The sequence below is a fragment of the Lissotriton vulgaris genome, chromosome 3_1 (genome assembly GCF_964263255.1).
Source record: "Lissotriton vulgaris chromosome 3_1, aLisVul1.2, whole genome shotgun sequence".
Lineage (NCBI taxonomy): Eukaryota > Metazoa > Chordata > Amphibia > Caudata > Salamandridae > Lissotriton > Lissotriton vulgaris.
This window is the reverse complement of record NC_141689.1, coordinates 1,915,574,787-1,915,586,732: the sequence shown is the minus strand read 5'-3', so window position 1 is coordinate 1,915,586,732 and position 11,946 is coordinate 1,915,574,787. Positions and strand designations below refer to the sequence as shown.

The window sequence follows — 11,946 nt, the reverse complement described above, 5'->3', positions numbered from 1 at the left end:
CATTAGTAACTACAAGCTGAACAAAAAACCAGCTTTAAGAGAAAAGAAAACTAAAGATAATCATCTTTATCGATATACATGTATTTCTGTGTGTCTCTTAACAAAATGAAATACAACTGGATAAATATTTTTTAAAAGTGACTTGTGTGCTTTTTTTTCCAGGTTTCAGTAACTGTTACATAAGTAATTAATTGTGTGGCTGGTAGTAAGCCATGACATGCTGAAATACGTCTATTTATATATATATATATATATATATATATATATATATATATATATATATATATATATATTTTATTAGCACTGCGGTACCAGAAGTCATACTTATACATATTTTAATACAACACCTTGGTGATACTTGCTTTTCTTTTGTATAACCAAACATTTCCCATTTATCCCCTCCATGCCCCCTCCTATCCGGGCAAAAACAGGATCCAATAATCATACAATAGTGAAAACTTTGTAGTGTAACAAGCAACAGCAGCTTCTTGGCCCTTAGAGTATTCTTCATTTAATCACATTCGCTACTGATACCAGGTCTTCCAATGCACAAAGGTCTTCTATCATATGCCGCCTTGCTTTCAGATCATCTTCAAGTTTGTCGCCTCATCTGACTCTATTTATTCTGGCTTCTTCGGCTGTGGCCCATTCCACCAAATCTCGCAGCCATTCCCTGTGACCCTGGGGACGCAGGTTCAGCCATCTAATTGCTATACAGCGCTTTGCCAGAACCAGCCCCAAGTTGAGGAATCTTCTGGTAAGTTTTTGGTATAAGACCCAATAATATTTCACTTGGAGTACCTTTGAGATCCCATCCTGTTACTCGCTTAAGGGTAGTAAGTGCCCCCTCCCAATACAGTCTTATGTCCCAACATCCCCATACAGCATGTAAAAGATCTGCTTCCGGTTCCCAGCAGAGAGTGCACGCATCTGATCTGGTGGGGTAAATAGTGTGCAGGACCTTAGGGATAAGGTATAACTGATGTACGAAACTGTATTGAATCAGTTTAAATCTAGCATTCGAGCTAATCGTGCACGTTCCCTCATGCATTTTTTGCCTGTCTCGTTGAGTTATGTCTTCCTTCATGCTTTCCTCCTATATGGTGTGTGCTTTTGGGGAGATCCTGGGAGCGACCTCACTTGTGGCCCTGTACAAGTGTGTAATGAGCTTTCGACCCCCTATCATGTCCAGTAGTCTACACAGTGTCTGGGAGGGGATAGGCTAGTCAGGAAAACTCGGTTTTATTTCTGGTGCGCTGGCTAACATTTTTTGGTATCATAGATATTGCCAAGCATTCAGCGCAAACGAGACATAGACATCCTCTATTGTTATATATTGGCTGCCTTAGTAGAGATCTCCCAGGACTTCACAGGCACCAGCTTTCCATTTTGCCATGGGCATTGTGTTCTCAATGTCCCTGAAATGCTAAAGGATCCATATTGACAAATCTTTTGCATATGGAGCTTTACGGAGTACCAATGTGACCAGTCTTTCCCATATTCGACCCGCTTGACTGACCAGATATGGGTACTTGTCCGGGATACGTGTTCCCAACATGAATAGCTCAGGCAGGCTGGCCCGGCCGTCCAACTCACCTATGAGCCTTTTCTCCGAGCTATCCCACTCATCAAACCAGTGAACCACATGTTGCAGTACCGCTGCCATATAATAAAACTCAAGGTTGGGAGTTCCACTCCCTCTATATAATCTTCTATTAGCCAATTGAGTTTACGAAAATAATAGTGTGGGAGGTCAGAGTGAGTTCTGCATTATATACAGGCAACTGGGGAGGACAACCAGTTTTACCAAGGCAACACGACCCATTAATGTCAGTGTAAGATCTCTCCAGAACCGAACCGACGCGCGTAACCCTTCCAAGACCCTGCCCATGTTTAGATCTAGCAACCTCTTGTTTGTCTAGGGCCAGTCTAATACCCAAATAACGTGCCCCCGCTGAAATAAGTCTGTTGTTCGTACTTTTTCTTTCCCAAATAAAACACCGTGGAACGTTGCCAAGGCAAGAGAGCTGAGAAAAGACTACAAGGCATGAGTACTGCAGTGAAAAGGAACAGAATACAGCAAACATTTTGGTTGATCATTTTATTTTCTGCAACGTGTATTTTTATCTCTGTGAATAAATTAAGCAGTCACGTGCTGGAAATGGCAGGCACAGATTTCAATTGAGACAGTGCAGTAAGAGATCTTACCACATCACAGCTAGCAGAGTCCACTCTTTGGAAATAATTTCATGCTTCGGTTACCCATCTGATGGTTCACATTCTTTGAAGCATACACAGAACTGGGAAAGAGAACAGTCTTTCATGTAGAAAAATGAGCAGAGCTCCCCCACACCTGAATTATTTACCCAACCTGCAAGGTTTTCAAGAGTTCCGATGATAATACTTCATGGAAGAAAAAAAATCAAAGGAACTAGGTCAGGGAAAATTAGCAGCTTTCTTTCAATTTTATTCGGAGATAGCAATGGTGGGGATTCTTTCTTCTAATGACTAATTAAAAAAGCGGATTTCAGCACTTCTCAGTCACTGTCTTCTACACTTTCATCTTCCTGCTCTATTGTTTCAAGCTCAATTGCTTCTGTTTCTCCCACATCTTTCTCAGCCGTAGAAGAAACGACGTCCACTGCACGAAGCTTCCTCATTTTAATGTTCGGCAGCTTCCTTAAATCGGAATTCCATTCCCTTCAAAGAGAAACATGTCAGTGCACTTCGGAAAACAGTATGTAAAAAATAGAACCAACAAACGAAGCAGTACCTAGTCTTTGACATTATAATAACAGGAAATAAAGTACCGAGGAGACATTTACATTAAGTGACATTAACAAGCAATAGTTATCACACCTTGAAGCGTATTGTGTTCAGTCCTCAGTTATTTATTTACGTATCCTATTCTGAGACATCTGCTTCCTGGATTAGAAAAGCAAGTGCATTAAGAGAGCCCAATGCGTCTTTTTCTCCATGGTGCCGCCATTTTGACAGTTAATAACCAGCTGCAGCAAAGGAACATTCAGTCTGTTTCAAAGAAGTCAGTAAAGGGAAGAACACACCTCCTCTACAGCCGAGAACATGTAATTTATTATCTTATAATAGAGGAGCTGTTTTGCAGAAGGTCAACAAAGACTGCAAGCTTGTGGGTGAAATCACTGCATAACCACTGTGCAGGTTTACACGGAATAATATAACCGTGTCACAGTTAACAATGCGTGTTCTCTTCGACCTTCAGGAACGTTACCACTAAGAGGGATGAAGTAATGCTTCTGCCCATATTTCACTTCTTTGAGTCACCTTGGTAACCGTGCTGAACGTGGAGAGATCGTACAAATCACAAGGACTTCCTTTAAATTACACTTCGTTTTATAAACACTTCGTGGTGTTTGCGTGCTTTGTAATGGCTTTCACTTAAAAGCAGTTGCTTATGGGCAGCATGGACACTTGCAACAATAATAGCGTAAATTATTTCTTGGTAGTTTTCATTGGCACGATGGCTCCACGGAATAACAGTTTCTCACCTTGGGCATCCGGTATGCGGCGCCAGCGCTTAATTTGTAATAAAGTAAGTGCCAGGGCCCTTTTCAGGAGATCACTGCAGCTTGCACCATCCATTGCCTCTATAAGTGCCAATGACGGTACCAAAAAAACTACTAGCCATCACACTCCTACAGGTGTGACAATACACACTATTCTAGGCCCCCAAAGATAAACAAATTGATTGGGCGGCAGGTATTAATCATTATTAATGTATATTGCATTATTAAACAAGTGTTATTGTGCTCATCTTCAAGTTAGACAGCACCGCCATGTGGCAGACTGTAATAAGTGGTGGCCTTGCCAATAAAGTGCCGAACATTGGAAACCACCATGTCAAATTAAGCACAGAGTATGACTTGTGGGTCAAATGGTCGAATTAACACTGGGCCAGCTCCACCTTTCATACTTCAGGATATAATTCGTTGAGTGCCATTACATATTGGTAACATTTACTTTATAGCTCCTTGATGGCAATTATTCATCTTCTGCATGCAGATTGTTAGACCCAACATCCTTGGTGTGGTCTTACCCCACACCTTTTGTCTTCACCACACCTGTTTTCTGAGATTTGTTTTTGTTGGCTTTAGGACTCTGTGAAATTTCACGTTCAATGGTACCATATGTATACAGGGTCTGTGAATTAAATACCACTATTGGTCTTGTAGCACTCATGCCACCCACTAAAGTAACACTTTCAAACTTGTCTCAGGCCTGACATTGCAGCCTGAAATGCAGTTTTAAACTGCCAATTTGACTTGGGAAAATAAAACTGTTGCCAAACCTAAACCTTTCTTTTTAATACATATAACTCACCCCTAAGGTAGACCCTACACAGCCCACAGGGTAAGGCACAGTGCATTAACAAAGGCCTTCCTCTCTAATAGGATAACATTGGAATACCTCATTACAGTTAATAAGTCCTAAGATTTGATTGGGAACAGGTAGAAATCGCATGTGTTGTGTCAAATTAATTGTAATTTTAAATCCTCTTTAATAGTAAAGGCAGATTTTAAACCACAACTCTGAAAATTCCACTTTTAGAAAGGTGGCATTTTCTTGCCCAGGTGCCTGCTGCCAGTTTCCTGGGTCAGAAGACCCTGCTGTTAGGCTTTATGTATTCCTCCCCGATTGTGAGACAATGGGGCTTAGGAGTGGGCAGGGTGGTTCATCATAACAGGAAGGGTGTGGGCAGAGCTGTATTCGGTTTCACTTGCACTTCGAAAGGGCTTATTATAGCACACACAAAAACTCTATATTTCTTGGAGCCTTGGCAGAGGAAGGGTTGAACTTTCCAAAACTAAATGTAGGGGAAGCCTTACAGAATCCCCCACTTTAAAGGCTGGCACCAGGTATAAACAACGGGCCCTCAGAACACATCTTCAGGACTTTCCTTTACCTGCGGAAGACTCCAGAACTGCCTTACTGCTACCAGAGGACTGCCCTGCTGCTTGAGACTTACCTTGCTCCTTCAGAGGACTTCCCTTCTGCTTAATGCCTGCCTTGCTGCTTGAACTACGGCCTACTTACCACAGTGACTCCACAGACTAGTTGGCTGGCCTCATGTGTGAGCTACAGGTACACAACAAGCTCAAGTGACATTGAACCCTACACCTGGCCTCTGTTGGTGTGAGTCTTAACCCCGCAAGCGGTGCCATCTAGTTCTGGACCCTTGGTTGGAGGCTTGAAGGTGCTGCTCCTGCCTAACTCTAAAAAGATGCGCATGTTCACCAAAAAGTGGCTTGAGAACCGACTGAAGACCAGGACCTACCTGCTCACCGATTTACCAAAGGTGCATCCCACTACGTTCTTCTCCGCCGCAGCAAATCCAGTTCATTGGGACCTCTCAGTGAAGGTATCCAGCCTCAAGGAGCCCTAGTCGGCAACAGCTTGCAGCTGTCCAAAAATGAAAAAGTTTGAAGGCAGAAATCTTACACACGACTCCATTCAGTGAATTTCCGATGTCGAGAACCACATGCTCAGACACCGCAGGCTGCCTTGTTCACTGAATATTCTTTCTGAGGAACCTTTCTTCGACATTTCTTCCAAGTCCGAAGATAAGCTGAGACCAGGCCCAATTCACCTAGTGTATCCAGACCACGCTCCCTCGTGGTAGACCTTAACTTTTGACTTTGTCCCGGTCTCGGGTGACTAGATACCACAGCTGGTGCTATGATCTTTTAGAAGCTATTTTTCACTTAAAGCTTTAAAGATTTTAAGTCTGGTTCAACTGATTGGATTTCATCTGTATTGGTGTCATTGTATTTAGTACAATTTTTCTAAATTGGTTTGGGATTTGTTTTGGGTTGAATTTCCCTTTTATTATAGTTTTTGTGCTGAAAAAATACTTTACATATTGCCTCTAAGCTGGCTTTAGCTTAAAGTAAACTGCCACTTCTCCTGTTTCTGATTCCCCTCAGCAGCCCATGTCCACACCACGTATAGAACTAAGGCCCCCAGCAAATGACCAGAACAAGAAAGGAAATACCCAAAGTAGGAAAGGTACATGGTTCAACCAGGATTGTTTAATGAAAAAAATAGAAATTAGGAGGGAAGAGCGTAGCCTACGAAAAAAATTTACACAAACAAAGGCGGAAAATCTAGTAAAAATAAAGAGAGAATATAACATGTTAATCCGCAATGAAAAAAGGATCCATGAAGAAGTTTGTTGGGGCAAATTATTGGAAACTATTGAAACTAAGAACCTATGGCAATTCTGGAAGCTAATACAGTCAGTTAGGGAACCTTTGATTGCCCCAATGACCTGTGTAGTGGAGGAAGATGCATGGGCTGAGTATATTCAGAAATTGTATGCCCAAGGGAGGTCGTCTGATAATTTGGTACCAAAGTTAAGAGTGATCGAGTAGAGGATCTCAAACATGATTGCTCAGTAACAAACGTCCTTAGGATAATTAGGTCTTTAAATTTAACACGAGCGGCGGGCCCGGATGAGAAGCCGGCCCTGATATTAAATTCAAACCAGCTCTGGTGGGCGGAATTCTTCTAAAAAATGTTTATGTTAATACTAGAGCAAGGGGTAGTACCTGCAAACTGGAAGGGTGCAATAATAAGGCCACTGCACAAGAAAGGGGATGTACACGCCCCTAAGAACTACAGGCTAATTAACCTATTAGATATAGGAGGAAAGATTTTTGCTAAGATGATACTTGGTAAGTTAAAAGCGTGGGCGGAACTTCGATCAATCGTGCCTGTGGAACAGGGTGGTTTTAAAGAAGGCAACTCCACGATTGATCATTGTTTTGCCCTGTGGGCTTTAGCTAGGAAATCGATTGAACAGAACGGCAAATTATGCTGCTGTTTCGTGGATTTCCGAGCGGCCTTTGATTCAGTAGACAGAAGCAGCCTTTGGGAAGTGCTAGAAAACTATGCATTACCGGAGGGTATACTAAATATTCTAAAAGAATTACATAGTGACAATTGGGCCCAGGTCATTAGAGACTCAAAGGGCTCATTAACGCAGAAAATCCCGGTAAAGAATGGCTTGAGACAAGGGTGCGTCTTGGCACCCTTGCTCTTTTCAATCTTCCTAGCAGACCTTCCTGTGGTTTTAGAAGTTGATCAGAGTGCGAGCCCACGCATGAATAGTAATAAAGTTGCATGCCTTTTATATGCTGATGACCTAGTGATCGTGGACCAAACTGAAATGGGCCTCCAAAGGAAAATAAACGCTTTAAAAACATATTGTGATAAAAAGTTTCTAACGGTGAATATGGAGAAAACAAAGATCCTATGTTTTGGGAAGAGGGTAAAAATTTTTAAATGGTTTTTAGGTTTAGACAAACTAGAGGTAGTAAGTGAATATAAATATCTAGGCCTTTGGTTTGATAGTGCATTAAAATGGAATACTCACGTGACAGCACAAACCCCAAAGGCGTCCTCATCGGTCTGTGGACTGAAAAAATTTAATAAGGACTATGGTGACATGTCTCACAGACCGTTACTAAAGGCTTTCGAAGCTATGATACCCCCACAAGTTCTCTACGGCGCTGAAGTGCTCTATCTGAGTGGTAAAAGGGGGTGGGACCAGGAGGAAGGAAAGATAATTAAAATGTTGTTGTCCCTACCTAGCGGTTCCATGTTGCAAGCTATTAGATTGGAGGTAGGCTTGACAGCATGGGAGGTAAAGGCAAAAATATCTTTGTTAAGATTTTGGAACTGCCAGATGCCCGGTGGTGAACAGAAGGTGTCAATTTGGTGTAGAAAGGAAATACAAGCAAGCAGCTTACATTGGGCACGGGAAGTGTGGAAAACCCTTCAGCTAGTAGCTGCACAATTAAAGTTGACCCTCGAACAACCTTCATTGGATTTAGTTTTAACAAAGAAAATGCTTAGTGACAGAGGGCACGAACGGTCTAGATCACAAGACCTAGAGTACCTGAAGTTTAAAAAATCAGTGAACTGGGTAAGAAATGAATGGGAAAAGGAGGTCCTGTTTCCATATTTGGATGTGCTACCCAGTAAATGTTTAAGGTACGAAATCATGAAGGTTCGGGTAGGACTAAACCCATGGAAGATCGACAGTAAACTAAAAGTAGCCCTGATCCAACCATATGGTATTTGTAAATGTGGCTTAGGTGTAAAGAAGGATATTTTACATATACTACTGGACTGTATATTGATTTTAACAGTGCGAAAAATGTTTTTACATCCAATATTTTTAAAGTATAAGGTGAACACACGATCGGAGGCTGTTGTTCTCCTTACAGAAATGTCGTTTTTAGATATTACAATTGCGTTGGGGAAATTTTTAAAAACAACAAGAGAAGCCGTAACGGAGGCATCCAAGGAAGTTGAGAAATTTTAAGACATTAAGATTAAAAATATGGAAAATATTAATTTAATGTTTTAATGGTTTTAAATGTGTACAGAATGTTAAAATGAACTATGATGTAAAATTTTCTATTGCTAAGTGGATCCATGGCCTTGTGTATGGTTTATAGACTATTGTCGAAATAAACTTTGTTTTACTACTACACTGCTCCTGTTTCTGATTCCCCTCAGCAGCCCATGTCCACACCACATATGGGGGGCGGCTTTGAGTCCGTTGCTCCATGTTGGCTGACTGCTGACAGAGCAGGTGGTGCAAGGGTTTCATTTAAGTGTGGCAGCATGAGTTGCGTATGAGCTGAAGAACGTGACCCCAATAGGTCAATCAACACCGCTGCAGTTTTGACATTAACCTAATTCAAAGACACCATGCAACGTCTTTGACATTATAGTCAGATGGGAGCCAACATCAATTGAAGAGGGTCATGGTAGAGATGACCCAACCCCCACATCCTGGACAAGGAATGGCATTGCATGCCTGCTTCAAAGATACAGCACTATTGTGAAAGGACCGACCAAAGTATTGGACAAGAGAGATATTTAAAACAATTTGGCAAGTGATCCGGACGTTGGAGCAAAACCAAGAAGGAACAGCTAGCTTGAGACACCTAACAGCAAACTTCCACCTAGGAGCCTGTGAGGGAGGGCTATATCCGATACCAAGGATAACTCTTCACATGCAGTATGTGCAATGCCATATGACACAAAGCCAAGAACTGTCCGGAGAAGTCTGCCAGGACCTGCAAATCAATTGGACATCATGACGCAAGTGAGTACACTGGGTAGAAGCAATGTAACCTCTGTGTTGCCAAGTGTAACATTTAGGGTTACCAGACTTTCGTATTTACCTGGATAGTCCTGTTTTTTAAAGGACTGTTCAGGCATTCCAAAATGTTTTATTCACATAAACCACATGTCCCAGTTTTTCAAAGTGGGTTAGGTGAGGGAGCACTGTAAGCAGTGGTTTGAAGTCATAACTTTATACCGGCTCTCACACACAACAGGGGCAGAACTTCACTTATTGGATTTAATCAGGGAATCAGCATCTACGGAGCCCATTACTGGATCACCAGTAGCCTGAACCTGGAACTCATCACTGCAGCATTGGGGCAAGGGATTATTTCATTTAAATTCAATTGTGTTGATATATAAATATATGATGATAAAAATAGACCTGAATTTGTCCTTCAGCGACTAATATCGGGGCCTGTATTTAGAACTAGTGTTAGGTCTGTTGATGTCCATGCTTTTGATTCTGAAAAACCGCTCACACTAGGCATCCTCAGGGCTACAAAGTCAAACATACATGTCTTAGGGAAAATCCTTAGATAAAGCTGGGTCAGAGAGCCATCACCCAGGTCACATTGACCCGATCACCATGTGTACAGAAAATTTTGCTTGATCCATCAAGACAGATAGTACTCGTTACTTATTGTCCTTGAACAGTATTAGACACAAGCGATGTATACCAAACTTACTGCACCATTTCCTGATTTTATTATAAGCACTGGTTTTACAATGAACACTAGGTATGGAAAATGTTACTTACTCAGTATGCATCTGTTCTTGGCATGTAGAGCTGTAGAATCTCATGCTTTGCATAAGATCGCCATCTAGTGCTGGGTCCGGATGTTTGCACTTTGTTTTTCTGAAAGAAGTTTTCCCTAGTCACGAGGTAGGGGACTCCTCCCTTAGGTGATAATGGGCATGGCCATCAACTCCATCTTCAGATTGTTTTCCACAGAGGCTGAGAGAATGTAGTAGTAGTAAAGAATATAAATGTCCATGCGTAAGTATGTTTAGTGAAACAGAAAACTATAGCAGTTACAGGTACCTGGGGAGGTGGGTGGGCGCATTAGATTCTACAGCTCTACATGCCAAGAACAGATGCATACTGGGTAAGTAGCATTTTCCGTTTGAGGCATGTGAGCTGAAGATCACATGCTCTGCATAGACTATACAGCTTTCTCCCCGCAGCTGTGGCTATCCTGTAACTGTTGGAGGTGTCTGAAATAGAGTTTTAAGTACTGCTTGACCAACATTAGCTTGATGTCTTGCTAACACATCTACCAATAGTGTTTGGTGAATGTGTGTGGTGTAGACCATGTTGCTGCTTTGAAGATATCAGTAATAGGGCTATTCCACAAGAAAGCCATAGAAGCCGCTAACTTACAAGTGGAATGTGCTCTAGGGGTACTGTGAGAGTCCTTTTGGCTTTTTGATAACAAATCTAAATACACTTAACAGTCCACCTAGCAATTCCTGATTTGGAGATAGGATTGCCTTTGTGATGTGGTGCAAAAGCTACTGAGTTGTTTCGTTTTACGAAATGATTTTGTTCTTTCAGTGTAATACAAAGATCTCTTCTGACATCTAAGGTATGTAAAGCTCGTTCTGCAACAGAGTCAGGTTGAGGGAAGAATACAGGCAATTCAACCGACTGATTGATGTGAAATGCAGATACAACCTTAGGTAAGAATTTAGGGTTGGTACGCAGAATGACTATCTTTATGCAACTGGAAAAAGGGTTCTTCTATGGTTAGTGCCTGTAGTTCACCCACTCACCTCAATGAAGTGATTGCAATATGGAAAGCTGTTTTCCAAGTAAAGAACTGTAGTTCACATTTGTGCATGGGTTCAAATGGTGGACCCATTAACCTTGAGAGGACTATGTTAAGATTCCACACTGGGGCAGGCGAAAGTCTTGGTGGTATTACCCTTTTTAGCACTTCCATGAATGCTTTGATGACAGGCACTCAAAATAGCAATAAATGTTGCTTATTTTGAAGGTAAGCTGCTATGGCAGCAAGATGCAGCCTGATGAATGTATAGGCCAAAGCAGACTGCTGCAAATGCAATAGGTAGCACAGTATGTTCTGTATGGAAGCATCAAAAGGGTTGATTTGATTGTTATTGCAATAGATGTTATGGTATGTTAGCCAGCATTTATAATGCACACGGCTACTCGGAAGTGTCCCGGCGCGAAAACCTAGGCAGGGGAACGCAGAGGTGAAAGACGCAACTGGAGAACTAAAAAAAAGACACGTTTGTAACTGCTTTTTGAACCCCTAAGATCGTGGATGCACCTGAGCCCAAAAGGCAGGCTGTTCCAGGCCAAAGCTGCCTTTACCGAAGGGGGCAACCTTCCATTCTGGTGAGGCGGTAGGGAGGAACAGCCGCCAGGCATTGTCACCAGGACCTCAATTGTCTCGATGGGACATAGAACTCGAAGAGCTTCCGGAGGTATAGAGGTCAAGTTTCGTAGAGAGCAGAATGGGCAATAGTCAGTGCCTTGAACAGAATGCATTGGTCAACCGGGAGCTAGTGCAGATCCCGCAGAAGATGCTTAATACTGGATCTACCCGGAATACCCAAGAGCATTCTGGCGGCCGCATTCTGGATGATCTGAAGCTTTTTTAGCTGGTAACAGGGAAGGCCAATATAAAGAGAATTAGCATAATCCAGCCATGAGAGCATAAGAGCGCGGGTTACAATTTCTTTAGCTGCTTTCGGTAGTAGCTGCAAAAATGTCTTAAGGAGTTTCAGGGTGCCAAA

General features: G+C 42.1%; 1 protein-coding gene across 1 annotated transcript in view; it reads right to left on the bottom strand.

Moving 5' to 3' along the window:
- Window positions 1-2,090: 2,090 nt before the first annotated feature.
- Window positions 2,091-11,946, bottom strand: part of TMA16 (translation machinery associated 16 homolog) — a 125,465-nt gene continuing 115,609 nt past the window's right edge. The window contains exon 7 of the mRNA XM_086962387.1: window positions 2,091-2,700. Within this exon, the coding sequence (XP_086818513.1) occupies window positions 2,538-2,700 (163 nt within the window). The 3' untranslated portion in view covers window positions 2,091-2,537. The remainder of the gene's footprint in view (window positions 2,701-11,946) is intronic.